The sequence below is a fragment of the Candoia aspera genome, chromosome 6 (assembly GCF_035149785.1).
Source record: "Candoia aspera isolate rCanAsp1 chromosome 6, rCanAsp1.hap2, whole genome shotgun sequence".
Classification (NCBI taxonomy): domain Eukaryota; kingdom Metazoa; phylum Chordata; class Lepidosauria; order Squamata; family Boidae; genus Candoia; species Candoia aspera.
Window position 1 is genome coordinate 88700407 of NC_086158.1, and position 17976 is coordinate 88718382.

The 17976-nt window shown below is 40.1% G+C and overlaps 1 protein-coding gene across 1 annotated transcript; it reads left to right on the forward strand.

Annotated features, from left to right (window-relative positions):
• The first annotated feature begins 3721 nt into the window (after nucleotides 1-3721).
• Nucleotides 3722-14761, forward strand: EIF3F (eukaryotic translation initiation factor 3 subunit F). The gene is made up of 8 exons (XM_063307622.1): nucleotides 3722-4032; nucleotides 4973-5043; nucleotides 7184-7263; nucleotides 8180-8317; nucleotides 8756-8847; nucleotides 10313-10449; nucleotides 10560-10673; nucleotides 14499-14761. Exons 1-8 carry the CDS (start codon nucleotides 3759-3761, stop codon nucleotides 14574-14576), a joined length of 984 nt encoding a protein of 327 aa, XP_063163692.1. The 5' UTR covers nucleotides 3722-3758; the 3' UTR covers nucleotides 14577-14761.
• Nucleotides 14762-17976: the final 3215 nt, after the last annotated feature.

A 17976-nucleotide genomic window follows, 5' to 3' on the forward strand; every position in this document is an offset into this window, starting at 1 on the left:
CCCTGCCGACATCCACCTGGCCGCCGGCCCGCCCGCGCGCCCTGCCTGCCCACTCGGATACGCCGCGCAGATCCCGAAGCTGCGCCGGGGATTCCCTGCTCTGCAGTCAGGTCGGAAGGCGCCTTTCAGGGTGGCCACCCACGCGCGCGCGCACCCACGCCTGGGTGCCCGCGGCGCCGCCTTTGCCTCACCAGTCCAGCCGCTTTCCCAAAAGCCCGCGCCGCCCCATCGAAATGGTTTTCCCGCAGGAAAGCAAGCACCAGCGGGAACACGTCTCTGGGTACTGTGCACCTCAGTGCCATGTTCTAGGTTTTCAGTGCCAGCGCCTAAGTCCCTAAGTGAGTCGCTGGACAATCTTACCATTCCAACTGATGTAGTACACTTGGCTCCAGGGAGCGGTTCCTCATTAATACTGTTGCCCCCGCCTGTCCCTGGACCAGGCAGCTAAGAAGAAATTGCTGGTTGGGGAGCAAGGTGGGGTGGCGGGGGGAGGGGGGAGAACATTACCTCTGATATATAGCAGCCATAGTGATGTGCACATCTTCCTTACCCCTCATAGTGTTCTGGTGGGAATCTCAGAGGATAGCAGTAGGCATTAGCAGTGTTGGGGCTATAAAGGGAAGATATACTGTATATGTGCCCTTTTTTACAGTGAGGTGGGGAAAAATGCCTTGAATCAAATGGTGGCAGTTTAGGTACATGGTCATTGATATGGAACATATACTGGAGGCAGTACATTACTGTAGCTGAATTATTGAAACTCCTGTCTCACTATATACTTTGGGTCTGATCAAGAATTTCCACCTTCCTGTGCCAACATCAAATCACCACAGCATCAAGGGAACAGTGTTGCCATAGGATAAGGAATTGGTCCTCGTGCAGCACTCTTTCTCAGTGCATAGAAACCAGATGGAACAACAGATGCCTAATGCTGGCTGCGGGTGTGCTTGGCTATATTATTGCAAATTTCACTGATAGCAGCTTGTCTGTAAATTAATCAAGCTGCAAGTAATTTAGATTTCTATCATGTTTTCAAGAGAACAGTATTTTAAGGCTATCAACAATGTTATGTTATACAACAGATTGAAAACCAAGATCAGTAACAGCCAATCCGGTTTCAGTTACTCTTACTTCACTGTTACAGTATGAGTACAGATTGGAGATAATTATGAGATGACGTGTTTTTCTCACAAATCAGATCACCTATCTGAGATTTCTTAAGGCGATCCTCAAGTCCTTCCAGAAAAGGACTTTGGCACTAGTTAGGACTAGTTTCTAGGGTTATCTGATTAGATGATGTTTTTTCCCAAAAGCCAAATTGGCTTTTGTTTCTAGTTCTGCACTTGCTTATTTCCAAGTGGTGCAAAGTGCTATTTTCTTCTGTAGTTCTGAAGACTGTGACTGGTGTGCTTTCCCATTGGTAGGAATTCTTATCTCTCCCTATTCCTCTCTGGCTTAAGTGAACCATTCCACTTCAAGGCAATACTGGAAACAAAACCAAACAGCCAGGCTGCAAAGGCAAAACCTGACAAAAAATTGTCAAGTTCATTCCTGCTTACTTTATCTAGGCTACTCTGTTTGCACAAAGAAGATTGGCAAACAGTCCTAATATCCTAGATCAGTGGCAGTCATGTGGGGAGGGGGATGTAAAAAAGTCACAATAGCAGCTGCAAATTGTGCAATCAAGCCCTGCCCCTTTTCTACATGTTACATGTGACACACAAAAAGGGATGGGGCTTCAATCTTGCAGTCACAGTTGCCACCTTGACTTTTTTGACTCCTCTTGCAGATGTCCCTAAAGCCTGGATCAATCCAGTAGCTTTTTAAAATGGAATTCCTGGGACTTGAGTCTTTAGGTCATATGTTCCCCTCCTCCCTAACTCCAGTTGCTGTACAAGCATATAACAATGGCTAGAGATACTAGAAAAGCATGTTTGCAAAATTGCCAATAAGGTGTCTTATATGTAGCATATTGTGGTAAAGCAGTTTTAATTTTGCCACCCTTCATATGCCAGCATGAAGCAACTAAGTGGCCACACATGGTGAAGGCAGTTGATTTTATTTCAGGGACCATGGCCTGAGTTAGCTAGATTATGGACTGCTGGAATGCATCAATGCATCTACAAGGACTAATAAGAGTGTACTTAATCAAAACCTGGTGAGCTTGATTGGAAGGGTGTTAAAATAAATCCTGTATGGGGGCAGAAATGAAAAGACAAAACTTGTATGCAGAAAAAAAATGTGGCCTCCATGAAAAAAATCAGAAAGAACATTGGCTCCTAAAATTCATGGCCTTGATTGTGGGGGGACAAGGGGGTCAGAATGAAGAAAGCAATCTTGCAGTATTGCAGCAAAAGCCCCCATGTCTTTTGTTCATACATAGTGGCACTGCACACATGTAATGAAAGGGCAAAACTTGTGCTGCAATATAGCTTTTGTCATTTTGGTGAAAGCACCACGATGCCCATGCTCTAAACTAAAGTTCAGAGTATGGGAAATAAACAAGTTGAGCTTGAGCAATTAATACAGAATGGCAAATATGACTTAATCAGTATAATAAACCCGGTAGGATGACTCCCATGATTGGAATGTAGCAAAAGGAATAGAAGTTACAGGAATGAAGGAGGTACATTAAATGTTAAAAATATATACATTGCTGCTCAGAAATCCATATGAATACACTTGGCAATGCTACCCAGCAAGGTTTTTCAGACTGCGTCCAGTGGAACCCTGGGTTCTGTGAATTCTGACTAAGAACCACAAAAAAATTTACTTGAACAGGCTGAAAAAATATAACACCTGTTGTTTTATGGAACTGGGGTTTCAGAATTTTTTTAAAAAAACTAACTGGTTCTACAGTCTGAAGTTTGAAATATAGAGAGCATCAGGAACAAGTAAAAGCAACACTTGCTGGCTCTGTTATCACCCACCCAACCCGGGAAAGAGATGGATGACTTTCCGAAGCTAAGTGCAAATCTTTCAAAGAGGCATCAGGCATGATGTGACTGCAAAAGAAGGACTATCATGGGAAGTAATCATTCCATTTTGGGGGGCTTATGGTCAGACCTCATCTTGAGTATAGAGCCCAGATTTTTTAATACTATAGTCTTTTCTGTTAATTTTTTAGTGGTGTATGTATTTCTTGTTTTTAATGATGTATTTATGGTATTTTTGTAAGCTACTCAGAGTCATTGTATACATTTTCTAAATAAAAATAAATATTTCGCAAGCTGCTTGGGAAGATACCGTCTTGAAGCATGGCAGTTAGTTGTTGAAATACAGTATCAGCTTGTCATATTTTCTTTTAAAATTGAGCGTAAATTTAGTTTAATAATTTATAGGTTTATTGAATGTAAACCTCTTTCTTCGCTTTCTTCAGCTCTCTGCTACGCTACAATATCCGTGGATCAGCTATTCTCTCAGCCACATTTAGCAAAACGGGGATAACGGACTGAAGTAACATAATTTTCTAAATATTTTTAAAACAAACAAAAAATTCATAATAAGAACCCCGGAAAAAAGCTCGACAGGAGCATTCCGAGGACTATACGGAACGAAAAAGCGGAACGAATCTCACGGGGCGGGCCGTGGCAGGACTCTCTCCTGATTGGGGAACGTGCCATCATTAAAAACAAGAAATACATACAGCACTAAAAAAGGCAGCAGGACTGACCAATTATCAACTGTCACTCGGGAGGCGGGTTGTTGTCCGTAACCAACCGCCCCCCGAGAGTTCTCGCGCTTCCTTTGCCCGCAAGATGGCGGCTGCAGCGGGGGCGCCCGGCGCCTCACCGAGCGGCGTGATGCCGTCTCCGTCGCCTCCAGCTGCTTCTTCCCCGACCGCCCCCTCGATAGCTCCTGCGCCTGCCATCCTTACTCCTCCGGCCGCGCCGCCGCCGCCGCCTCCCTCGTTGGCGGCGCCTTTTCCTGGCGGCCGCGCGGTTCGGTTGCACCCGGTGGTGCTGGCCTCCATCGTGGACAGCTTTGAGAGGCGCAACGAGGGTGCGGCGCGCGTCATCGGCACTTTGCTCGGTAAGGTCCGCCGCAGTCTGCTGAGGAGGCGGTGGCTGAACCCGAAGAGCCTCCCGCCGCGGAAGCAGAGCTGCTCTGTTGATGCTCCAGGCGGTCCGAGGAAGAAGCGGAGCCGAGCCCCGGCATCCCATCCTATCTTTGCTAGGCGCCCGGGCCGGGGCTCCTGGGCAAGGGGTAGAGAAAGGGCGGCGGGTAGGCCGGCCTGCGGAGAAGAGCCCGTTCGGTCCGGCTTTTATCCTTTCCAGGCGTTAGGCGGGGGGCCCCTGCCCATTTCAGGGGCCCCGTGTGGATCACACTTCAGAAATTGAATGAGGTTCAGGACACCGATGTGTTAACTCAGTTAAAAGTAAACGAATGCAGTGCGTAAGTTTCTTCTACATATAGTTAATAGTTTTCTGGCACCTTCAACGTCATGTTGAGCAGCAATTTTCAGAGGGGTTTAGGGAACCATATTTCAGTGCATCGCTGAAATAAAGCTGTCCAGTTTGGTTTGTGCCGATTATTGTAAGAGAAATGATAAGATAAAGTCTCCATGAAGTCATGCTTGATTCCCGAATATTTATGGAGGAAGCCCTGAAAAATGGTTTGCCATTGCAATCTTCTTCCAACAACCTAAGAGACGGCTTTATACATCTTCTAGGATATTGTTTTGAGATTTTCTGGTAGTCTCTGATTTATCTGATGAATACAGATCTTGAACATATTTGACCTCTGAGCTATCTTAATAAAGGAATTACATCATACAGATATTGGAATCATCCTCTCTATAATATTTTTTGTAGCACTTGTGTGGTACTTCAGAATTTAGAATTCTTCATGTAGGCCAATATAAATCTAATCTTGTCTTCAGTTACATTTACAAGTTCTTCCTTTTATGTTCCTGGGCCTTTGCTTAGGAAGAATTTTTCTTAGGAAAATAAGTTTTTCTTTAACTTCATAGGTACAGTTGACAAACATTCTGTAGAAGTCACCAACTGCTTCTCAGTGCCTCATAATGAATCAGAAGATGAGGTGAGTGTGCCATCTTGATCATCTTGATTATTCTGTTAGCTTTGCCATTCACTTAAACCCAGCGTAAGAAGATACTTTTGGGAAGGTACCAAAGTCAGGGAATTGGGTTTAAGGAGTCTGTGATTCTTTGAAGTTGCAGAATCACATTTCAGAAACCTAAAACTAGGCCTTTCCCCCCTTTCAAACTGGCAAAATATTACAATTAACAGGATTTTTTTAGTATTATTGCTGGAAAGGGATATCCTAAATTGTAATGCAGATGCTTAGTGAGATATACTTTAATAGATAGAATTTGATCAAAGATTCATAGATAACTTTAGTGATAGAAAGGCTTTTCTAAAATTGTTTTACCTTTGTTACTATATAAATATTGCTGAAGTTTTACCTTTGGTACTAATAATATTACTGAAGTTGGTCCTATTTTTCTCATCTAGTCTTCCAGCATTTTTGTTTCTTTTCCATTCCTTTTTGTCATCAACAAACAGCTGTTCCTATTTGAAATGTCCTTTAATCATTTCTGTCACGCTTTTTCTTGCATCTCTATTACTTCCATATAATTTTTTTCATTCTTCTTGCTATCAAGCATGTGGAGTTCCTTAATTCCTACAAATTTATTCCATTAACTTCCCACACTTCTTGAATTGCCCATGCAAAACTTGTTTATTTATTTCACACAATGCTGGAAGACTAATACCTATAACAAATCTGTCCAGCTTGTGGGGTGGGGGGTTCTTAGCAATGATCTCTCTGTAATGTTTAATACTTAGCAAAAACTTTTGAATACTGTATCACAAAATACAAGGGCAGCTACAATCTTGTATATGAGAAAGGTCAAAATGAGATACTCATTTGGCAGATTTCTAGGTATGAAAAGGAGCTTATTGGAGGAAAGAGGAGAAAGAGGAGAAAGCAGCAAATAGATAACATGTCAAATTCAATCAATACACAGTCTGACTAAATAGTATATTGTTAAATGCTTGGATAGGAACTTGAGTTTCAGAAAATATGCAGAATTCCTTTTAGGGAGGAAGGTTTGAAAAAGAAGTTCTTGGTTTCCTGCTTGGATCTTGATAAATTGGCCTTGATTTCTTTGTTCTCTGTTGAGCACTATTCCCACAGTTTTATAGAATGCAATTTCTTAGGGAAATTGATCCTCCCCCCCAAAAAAAAAATTGGTGATAAGCTCCATCTCTAGCTGGCAAATATGTGACATTATACCACTGAAAGGAAGTGGACTGATTACTTTAAATAATAATAATGATATTTATGTAAAAAGGATTATGTGTGGGAGATACTTTGTGAAGCAGAAAATGTTCTATTTTATTAAAACCTCCCATTATGAAGCCAACTTACTATGCTAAGGGAACTGTTGAGCTATACCAAAATAAAGGGATTTGTCACATGAACTTTAGATCTTTTTGTGATATCACTGTGCTTTCATTATGGATATATCAGCTTCCTTGATATTATAGATTATTAAAGTATTTATCAAATAGAAATTTATATGTCAAGCTTTGCACTCTGTCTTTTGTATTTGTCAAGATTTCCATATATGCTGTACCTTATATACTATTTATTTTGTGAGTTTGCTTCTTCCACTGAACTTGGAGCTGTAGGCAAGCTGTACTTGTATATTATTTTCTAATACATGGGGAGCCTAGAATGAATGGCAGGCATTGGGTTTACTCCTTATCAATTTTCCCATTTAATCAAATGGGATCAACAGCAGCTACTTGAAGGGATTAATTTGCCTATTGATATTGTAATGGCACTGAAAATACTCCTATTTTCTTTACCATCAGACATTGTTCAGGATGAAAAGACTGAATACTGCTTTTTATCTTATATTTACAGTACCCATATAGGTATCTTTCATAAAGGAATTCAGGGAGACAAGCAGAGTTGGTATACAACATTAAGTGAAAAAATTCAGAAGTCTATGATTCTTTGTATCAGAGATATGTTATCAGTCAAAGAGAATGTGCTTTCCATGCTCAGAGTTGTGGGTTTATTCTCAGGTTAACAGGTTTGGACAAGAGGCCTAGAAAGGCCCTCTGGTTCAAGCCTTGAAGTGTTGCTGTCAGTGAATTAATTTCATTATGAATGAAATTCCAGAATCTTATATTTTGTTGACTTTCAGGTTGCAGTGGACATGGAATTTGCCAAGAATATGTATGAACTGCACAAAAAAGTGTCTCCAAGTGAGATTATTCTGGGATGGTAAGTCTTCATTCTACCATAAATTGTCTGCCTAGCTTCTTGGAAGAGAGGACCATCTTTTATTTACAGAGTGTCATAAAATAATAATAATTCTTTGGACAACTACATCAACTTGGTCTTGTTAACAACAACCAACAATGTTAGTCTTGATAACAATATTCCTCCCTTGTTATAGAACTCTGGGAAATACTTTGACTCTCGTTAACAGGATAATCCTTGACTACCTATTTTTTCCTGTCATTTAGGGATGTATTGTTGACTTTTATGCTCCTTAAAGTTGATGATAAGGTTTCCTTATTCACCGAACCTTCGTTGACTATAGCTTTGATCATGTTGGATTCAATTTAACCCTTGGAGTAACCAGTATAATTGCAAAAGATTCTGACTGGCCTAAAGTAGTGAGTGTCAGGAGGCCCTGTGCGGGGATAGGTTCTCAGAATCTGTCAGACAAACTCCAGCAGATAACATAATCTTGTGCATTTTTCTGTTCCTTTATATTTGTAACAATGCAACTTTGAAAGTATTGGTTTAAATAGCATTTTAGCTGCCCTCCACTCTCCCTTTACAGCTTCAGCCACAAAGAGTCTCGTATGCAGTAAAATATTCTTATGTTAACCTGCAAAAGGTTACTGGAAATCAAAGATAACTGTGTATCAGATTCTTAGTACATTAGTTTTGTACATTCTGAGAAGAGGTATTGATAATATACTTGGTATTTACCTTTCTGATAGTATTAGATAAAACTAGTTTATCAAGTAGTATATGTAAAATGTTGAGATAATAGATACTTTATGGATAGATCACTGGCAAAGCATTAATCTGTATTCTGAGCAAAGCAACCTTTAAGATCTGTATTGACTTAATGGATTCACTGTGTGCAAATGTTAATTATCTTAAGCTAATTTTATTTTTGCAGGTATGCAACCGGACATGACATCACAGAACACTCTGTTTTGATCCATGAATATTACAGTCGGGAAGCTCACAATCCAATTCACCTCACTGTGGACACCAGTTTACAAAATGGACGTATGAGCATTAAGGCATATGTCAGGTACTTGCAAAACAATTTCTCTGCATTTTGCTTGAAAGAAACAAAAGTAAAAAATGGAGTAAAGTTTTTATAGTCCGTAAGAGAAAAATTGAGATCCTTATTCCATGCTTCTTTCTAACATCATAGCAGAACAGCTTAGACTTATAATAACAAATTGCAAAAATAACATTAAAAGAACAAGGTAGTTAGCAAAATCAGGAAGGAGAAGTTCCGAAGTTTTGAGAAGGCCCTGTTTGCTATACCTGAAATCTCCTGCTTTGATATTTTTCTCATATGACATTCTTAAATTTATTTTGGCAGTCGTGTATATGTAGGGCATATATTTGCTCACTAGTGTGTTTTTTTCAGAATCAATACACTAATAAGAGTTGAAAGCAACTGTTATGCATCAAGCCTTATTTGGAACATGTGTGCTAAGCAAAATTGTCTCTCTTCTAGCACTGCAATGGGAGTTCCTGGTAAGACTATGGGGGTAATGTTTACTCCTCTCACTGTGAAGTATGCCTACTATGATACAGAACGAATAGGTGGTAAGCATAATTTCTTGTTATATATTGATGGATGTAGTGCTGCTGCATTTGTCCTGATGATTAGCAAAGCCAAGAAGTGAAATATAGTCAGTCACTGGCTAGACTCAGTGATAAGACTTGGCTTTCTGTGATTGGTTATAAGTTCTGTGCAATAAAGGTAAAGGTCTACACTTCGATATACAGGTTAGAGGGGCTAAAGCTGCATCTTCACCCCAGATAAGAAGGAATAAGGAATGCTGTCTATGACAGAAATATCCTGTGCTTATCCTTTAGTCCCCTTTCCTCCATATATTTATGAAATATCAACCTAGTCTGCAGAAATGTATATTCAGTCATTTCCAATTTGTAAATTGTTGGGCTTAGCAAGTCGTATGAGTGCAGCTCATGACCAAGATAATGATCAAGTCTATCTTAAGCCCAGTATGTAGCTGTTTTACCTGGTGTGGCCATATCTGGCTGAATAACACAATGAGTGCAGAATGGCAGGAAAGTGGAGCCAAGCCATCACAATCTCCTGTCACTACTCTTTAACCCTGTTTGTTCCATCTTCCTCTGAACATCTGCCAGCTGATTTTGCTTACAGTGCTCTGCTGTCTAGCACTTTAGAGAAGGAGACAACATGGAAGTTTCCAAACTGTTGAATTTTGCATGTCCCTAAAATAAACTATCATACAACAACCAAGGTATTATTATATTGTTTTAGTTTATCTACAGTTGTAGACCAAACAACCAGAATTAAAATACATCCAGCATAAAAGTCCTGTTTGCAGCAGAAATAGAGCATACCTAGATTATGTGACAACTATTGTTACAGCACAGAATTTGGCCATTTTTCTGGAGACTTCACAGTCCTGGTCATTTAATAGGAAGTACACAATTGCTCATTGAGACCAGCCTGAATTATTTATGACTAGAGGAGTGATTAGCTCTGCCCTCCAAGAATCATTGATAGGGCATTTAAGAAGTACATGTACAACTGTCTCAATTTCAGCATCTGAACATATGCAGTAAGCACTCTTGGTAAGAGATACTATTAAAGATTCCCATCAACACCATTGAGGGCAAAGTGTCTAAGCATGCCATTGTTGCTGCCTTTCTAGTGAGGGCACAAGGATATGATAAAAATATTTGGCAGTGATAAACAGTGAAGATAAATGGCAAGGTATACAATCATATTTCCCCCCCATTTTCTTTGTTCCAGGCTAAACATGCCCAATTCCTTTAACCTCATAGGACTCAGTTTCCAATCCTCTCATAATCTTGCTAGCAGTCCTCTGAAGTCACTTCAGTTTGTCAATGTCCTTTTTAGACTGTAGTACCTAGTATTAATAATAGCTGAGTTCCCACTGAAAGGTGGATTGTTTTACAATAATTAGAAAGATGGTGCTTTATTTATCTGAATTATTACTGAAGTATTTGTGGCCACAACTCTGTTAACAGTCGCACGTCTACTCTCTGTTCTCAGTTGATCTCATCATGAAGACTTGCTTCAGCCCAAATCGAGTGATTAGTTTGTCAAGTGACCTTCAGCAAGTGGGGACAGCTTCTGCTCAGATTCAGGATACCCTGAGCACAGTACTGCAGTATGCAGAAGATGTGCTGGTAAATGTGCTGTGGCCATAATATGCACTGATAAGAAATAAAACTCTATATTGTTCATTATATATATATATATATATATATAATGTATCTCTGCCCTTCTTTTTCTCTAGTCTGGGAAAGTGGCTGCTGACAACACTGTTGGTCGCTTCCTGATGGATCTTATTAACCAAGTTCCAAAGATTTCACCAGAGGACTTTGAGACTATGTTGAACAGCAATATCAATGTAAGTCCTTGAGTAGTCATTTACCTGGAATAAGTAAATCTCTTCCATGCGACTAAAGCTTTTTTTTTTTAAAAAAAGAGACCTCAGTGTACTAATAAGAAGTTAGATATGAATGGATAGGTGAGCTTGTAACTGTTGTTCAAATTAGTGGTAACTCTGTTAATGTGCAAACCTGCATTACATTTCTGGTGGAATGGTCTTTAAATTATTACCAGGACTTTTATCTGATTTCTTAAATTATGCAATTTAGAACTTGCTTTGGATTGATACAAATCTCACTGATAACTTCTCTGGAGAGAGTCTATAAGCACTTGTACTTCCTGCCCTCCAAGGAATAGAACATGTTTATGCTGGTCCATGACTATAATAAAGACTGATTTGATTTGATAAGTCAACTCCCTCCTCTATAGGACAACCATTTGAAAATGGTTATCATATCTCCCCTCAGTTTTCTTTTTAATTATTGTATTCCAAGTGCTCATGAACATGCTTAATAATTTGCTTGAGAATCTTCTCCTTTTTGAAGATAAAGTCATTCGTTCTCCTATCTTCTGAAGCTCACCAGTTTTCCATGAGTTTTCAAGGATTACCATTGGCAGTTCTGCAGTCACTTTTGCTATTTCCTTCAGTACTCTATTTCCTCCAGTACTCAACTCTATTGATCTGTTCTTGGAGACTTGAATTCGTTTAAATTAGCTAAGTGATCTTTTACCCTTTTCTTCTTTAGCCTGAGTTGTAGTTCAATGGTAGCCAACGAGGGCTTTCTGCTCTAAGGCAGATGTTAAGACGATCTACTTTCTTGCCATGACTTGTTATTAATTTCATCTCACAACAGGCTGCGCCATCTTTGCCTTTCCTTTTGCTTCTGACATATTACTCCAAATCCTTTTTTGTTGTTTTGGGCATTTCTCAACTCATTATATGCTTTAGCTTTTCTAACACAATCTCTGCTTGTATCTTTCTTTGGTTATTATGACCTTTCCATTTCCTTCTTCCATTTTAGAAAGCTCTATGTGTATCCATACTTGTCTCTTTAGATGTTTCCCATTTCTCTTGCTAGTAGGAATTGCATCTTAAATGTTGTGAAGGATTTTCCATCCTTCCCAGATTTTCTCATTCAGGATTTTAAATCATTGGATTTTTCATCTGTGTTCATCAAAATCTGCTTTTCTGAAATCCCTCTGATTTTTCTCCATTCCGCCTATGAGGTTTGAGTCTGAGTCAGCCTGAACAGTCAGAAGGAAACAAAACTTATCTTTCAGGAATCGGGGAAACAGATAACCAAAATGACTCAGCACAGTGGGAGAAAAAGCAAGAGCTGATTGGGCAAAATCTGGAGGAGGATTTGAAACCTCCAATCAGCATGCAAGACAGAAGAGCTCAGAAACACGCAAATCAGAAGGCAGCTTGATTGGCTGCAGAAGAGAAAAGTGGAAAGGAACACGTTAAAAGGCAAGCGCGTGTTGAGCAAGCTGCCGGAGACAACCGAACCTTCGAGCTTGTTTCAGCAGAAGAGTCCTTACCTGAGTCAGAAGTCGCGTCTGTAGCCATTGTGGAATCAGAGCCAGCTTCTTCTAACATTGTGGGACTGCCTTTCTCGCAACTCGCTCCGATCGAGTCCAGCCTCGCCGGTCCAGCAGGTCTCAGCTTCACTTCCAGCTCCCAGCCTCGCCTCATCGCTTCAGCCACATGAGATCCTGGTTTCAGCTTCAAGCCTCATTGTGCAGATCCAGTCAAGTCCAGCCAGAGTTCCAGCTCCATGTCTTGTCTTGCCACTCCAGTCCAGCCCAGCCTTGCTTCCAGTTCCCAGTCTAGTCTCGCCGCCTCAGTCACATCCAGTCTTGCCTCTGCTCCCAAGTCCAGTCTTGTCGTTCCAGTTCAGCCTAGCTCCACGTCCAGTTCCTTGCCTCGTTCTGCCATTCCAGTCAAGTCCTGCCTTGTTTTTGGATCCAAGCCTTGCCTCCCCGCTCCAATCCAGTCTAGTACCACTCTGAGTTCCACCTCTTGCCTTGCTGCTTCTGTCGAGTCCTGTATTGCCTCCAGAACGAAGTCCTGCCTTATAGAATCAGTCAAGCCTTGCCCAGCCTCCGTGCCAAGATCGAGCCCAGCATCTCCAGTCTCCTTCTTGCCACATGCAATTGCTTCCCCGGGTCTTGCTGCCTCATTGAGGGGTCTAGCCAAGTTCTGCCTAGCTGTGTTGCCTCAGTCCCCACTGGATCCTGATCCTGCAGCCTTGCCTAGTTTTCCTCCACTACCTGGGTGGACCTGATCGATTGTGTTGCTTACTTATTGAGGACTTTATTATTTAAATAGTTAATTATAATAAAAGAGTTTTAAGTAATCCTGCCTGGCTGTCTCATAGTCTGAACAGGACACCACCTCCCCTTGATATCATGAAAGGTTAATAACATGTCATTTTTTCCTAAAGTTCCAGTCACCTTCACATCTTCAAATAGTTCCTCCACGTTGATTAAAATAACATCCAAGGTTGCAGACCCCTTGTTCTTTCATCTTCAGACAAATGAGGTTGTCAGCAAGAAAGCAGGAATTCATTTGACCTCTGACTCTTGATAAGAGTTAGATTTCCACCATTTGTCAGGGTGGTTGAAACCTCCTATTGTGACTTTTTGCTTGAAACTGAAAAAGATGAAGTTTTGATTTTGGGATTTGACTATTAGGATTGTATAAGAATATAGAAATAATGTGTTTTATAGTTAAAAATAGAGTAAAAGGTTAATGTATTTTTATGTTTTTATCTGTACTGAAGATGGTTGGAAGTCACTCTTTTTTCTATGTCTATTTCTGCACTTTTAAGTTCTTTTTTCATTCTTTCTTCAGTTTCTATTCTTATATGTTTTACTTATATTTTGAAATTTAATAAAGTTTCTGTAAAAAAACTATTGTTACTATCACATGCCTTTTGGGAAGTTTGATCATCTCACAATGAAAAGGTCATCCCAGGTCATCCATATCTTGACCTGGGCAGGCAGTCCATAATAAACACCCACAGCAATGTCACTTCTATTTCACTCTTCAAGACATTCTTGACAGGATTTTCATGTTCTGATTCATAAAGTTTTATGCAGGCATATGCTTTCCTTATGTACAGGGCAGTTTATTCCTTCTGAGTAAGTTTAATACCTTCCAGTCTATATTGCCACAAAGTTTCAGTGATGCCTGTGACATCATATTTCTTCTCTTGTGTTAGGATCTTAAGTTCTCCCTTTTGATTTCCCATACTCTGCTTTTTGTTTACTGAACTTAGGAGGTGGTGCACATTGAAAATGTTAAATAAATGGCTTTAATCGTGCAATTTAAAACTTAGTATATTTCAGGATTAAATAATTGTAGTTTGTTAGCTCTCACTGAGTTCTTCTGTTTCAAAAAGGAGTGGCATAACTTATAATGTAGTAAAGCATTGTAAAAATGGTTAAATGTGTTTCTTATGGAACATAATCCTATTGGTATATGTACCAAGTTATGTAGCTATTTGTTGTTATTACTATTATTAGAGGCATATCCCACCTTTATTTTGATAGAACTCAAGGCAATGTACATAATGCTTCTGCCTCCTGTTTTCCCCACAACAGCAACCCTGTGAGGTGGGTTGAGCTGAGAGTCACCCAGGTAGTTTTTATGCCTAAGGGAGAACTAGAGTTATTATTCAGAACGATGTGAAACTTTGCCAATCTAGAATTGGAAGCTTTTAAAAGTGTGATTGTTTATTGGTATAAGTAAGTGGACAAAGTTATAAATTTGTTTCTAATGAATGTTTACATAGAATAGTGTTGTATAATGTAGGCATATTCTTTTTTTTCTCCTCAGGACCTGCTGATGGTAACCTATTTGGCAAATCTCACCCAGTCGCAGATTGCACTCAATGAAAAAATCCTAAACCTGTAATGAAATCTTAAACATCTATTAACAAGACACCCTGAAGAAACAGTGGAACTGCTTTGCACAGTCCAGAGTCTATAATTGGATTCTAACTTCTGAAATGACTGCTGGACTAATCTTCCTCATCATTCTTTATCTTCCTCCAAGTATGGTCAGAAAGATCATTAAAAATGATCAAAAAATTCCTAAGCTCCTGTCTTTCTTGTTTATTATTAAGTTCTATAAATTCGTAGAGATGCTTGGTTTCTACTAAGGAAATGAAAATATTTATCAGCTTCTGGTAGGAAGGAAAGAAGAATGATTTAATAAAAACTAAGCTTTTCAAAATGTGGTCATTCAGAATATACTAATAGCCTTGAATTCTTGTTACTAAATGGCCAAAGTTCTTTCACTTCTACCATAGTATATTTAAGGCTTAGATGATTATAGGAATAGGCATTGTAGAAAAAAATGTTAATCTTACAGAGTATGTGGCGGGGGTTGTCTTTCCTTTAGAATAAAGCATACAGATGAAAAGCCATACTTGCATGAAGAACAAGATTTTGTGGAAAGACAAGGCAGAAGGCGAATAGTTCTCAAATCACCAATGTTTCGACTGCGATTTATAAAATCAGCAGAAGTCTGGTTTTTAAGCTATGAATGCAGAAAGTTAGCAGGACTATGGGAGCTACTGAATGCATTCTTGTATCACAGTGCCACAACTTGCCAGACTGTTGGGGATATGTGTTTAGGTGACATAATACCCTAGGTCTCAGGAGATTCCTTTAAATAGTTGACCTGAAGGAAATGGAAGCAGTGACTGTTCTGTTATGGAACTACGACCTCAAAGGAGGAGGATGTTCATGCTTTTTCTTGAGCAAGAACAGATATCCTTACTTCGAGGATTTTCCTTCTGGGAGAAGAAGAGGCTTGGGAACTTGATCATGCAAAATATAACTTGGCTACTTAGTGAGAAAGTTGCAGTTGGTCTAGTGGTTAATGCAGGGATGAAGTTAGATGATTATGGTACACTTCTTTATATTACAATGAATGGCAGTTCCACTATGGCCTTCCCTGGTCTGATGCACCCTAACTGTTTTTGGGAATGGTTTGGAAACAGTATTCTCCTGTACAGTTTCCTCCTGATGTGGGTACTGCAGTAGTGCTGCCAGAATAAATAGGGGAACAGAATTGGCATCTTCATCTTAAAAGATCTGGGCTTGTTCAATTTTTTCCCTTCAGTGAGGAGTATAAATGGGAGGTGCTATTATCTGCTGGCCCTTTCCAAAGATACTGGTTGATCGCTGTGGGAACAGAATGCTAAACCAGACAGTGCTTAATTTGGTCAGGCCTGATTCTTTGCCTAAGCTGATGACAATGCTGTAGTGGAACAGCTGAGCCTATAAATAGAAGGCTGGAGGTCTCAAATCACTTCTTGCAGAAACCCTCTGGGTCTTCACACCATGGCTTACCTCTTTCCTTCAGATAGTGGCTTGGGAATACCTGCTGCCACCAACTGTCATCCAGGGCTTGCCTCACCTAGTAAGTTTGCCAGGGTATCAGGATGGTCATGGTCATCCCACCATAGTAAGGGGTAGATGTATATGGGATTTGTAGTTATGTAGTGTGTTATGGGAATGGGGCTTGAGGGAGAAAGGAAGGGGGAGAGCAGACCTGGAAGGAGGGGGAGAGCTGAGCTGCTCATCTGCACTCTCAGTGCTTTAGTTTGGAATGTAAGACAAAGGGGAAGAGATAACAGAAGGTGGGATTGGAATGCGACAGTTACTCAAAAAAAGTACGGTTGGGGAGAGTTTTTAGGCTAGTGTGTGCATGCGCTTTTTCAGACTGAGCTTTGCATTTGGTTTGGTTACTAGTGCTAATAAAGAATTATTTTATATCCTGCAATGGCTTGTATGGAGAATTTCTGAGTTAGCAACTAAGAATCAGATTCATCACACAGGGCTCCTTAATAAAAGGATGAGGATCCTAAGGAGACAGTCTAGGCCTCTCTCTTGAAGTTATCCCTGTGCGTGCTATTTATGTGAATTTCTCAACTTACGTCACCACTTCTTGCTGAAGCTGGCTAACAATAATAATTACATTAATACAGCCAAGGAAAACCTGAGTTGCCATTACCCCGAGCAACTTTTTTGTGGCTATTATAAAAATCACATCTTTGTTAATGCTCAGTTTCCTCTGAGTATAAATTATGTTCTGTAAAGACAAGGGGATGATGTCAAGGAGTATTTTGTAACATACCCAAGGAAGCACTAGAAGAAATCAGAGCTGTGGTTCTTGATGTCTACTAAAAACACGATCAACAATATGTGTTGCACCTTAACAATACAGACATTGTTTTTTGAGCCACTACAGCCTTCTGTTTGAATAGCATTGTAACCACTTTTGGGAGGCCTGAATGTTAGCTTTTAAATAGCATGGAGGAGATCATGTATTCTCAATCATTTTAAACATGGATGTTCTGTAGTGGCATTGCCTTCATTGGTCAACGTATGATCCAAATGTAGCAGAAGTTTTAATCCCTGATTAATCCAGACAGAGAAGTGACTTCCTTTCTTTTTTTACCATCTGCAAATGTACAGGAAGAAATGGGAATACAAATGGCAATGTGACTAGTTTCTTCAAACTTGATTATGCCATTAAGATTGTACACACACATGCACACATAAAAAACTAAAGCAGAGAGTGTCAGCCAGCTACCACAAGGGTGTCTAGGATACTAGCTAAAATCAAGTTTTATTAGAAAATCATGACTAACTAGTTTTCTGTCACCACAAATTTATTTTATTTTTTAATTTTTACCCTGCCTTTATTATTTTTATAAATAACTCAAGGCGGTGAACATACCCAATACTCCTTCCTCCTATTTTCCCCACAACAACAACCCTGTGAGGTGAGTTGGGCTGAGAGAGAGGGACTGGCTCAAGGTCACCCAGCCGGCTTTCTTGCCTAAGGCGGGACAGTCTCCTGGTTTCTAGCCCTTGCCTTAACCACTAGATAGACCAAAATAAGTCCTTTTCATTACAGTACTCCCACCATTTTTTGCCAATTTGCATTTATTCTGACAGAATCCCTAGAGTCCTGAGCTACCGACCTGTATCTGTTCTCATTCCAAATGTTTTTTTTCAGTTGTGCTTTTTAAAATTTCACAGTACCTGTGTCTCCGGGTTTGGAGGCAAAGATGATAGATCTGAACTTAACATACACAGGAATGCGATTTGGAATGTGACAGCAGTTTCATCAAGATCCCAAGCAAATATTGTGTAGCTCAATGCCTCAGATTCAGTTCCGTGAAGATTATTTTTTTTTGTGGCACAGCATTGCCAAAATTGGCAGGTCTATAGTTGTGATGGCTTCTTACGTGCAGCCAAGTGTGCTCTCATTTCAGTGGGTTTGCCCGAGGCTCCCT

Coding starts and splice junctions, on each gene's coding strand:
- EIF3F (XM_063307622.1), top strand. CDS start 3,759: ATGGCGGCTGCAGCGGGGGCGCCCGGCGCCTCACCGAGCGGCGTGATG. Junction 7,264..8,179: donor AGTGAGATTATTCTGGGATG/GTAAGTCTTCAT, acceptor TTATTTTTGCAG/GTATGCAACCGGACATGACA. Junction 8,848..10,312: donor TGATACAGAACGAATAGGTG/GTAAGCATAATT, acceptor CTCTGTTCTCAG/TTGATCTCATCATGAAGACT.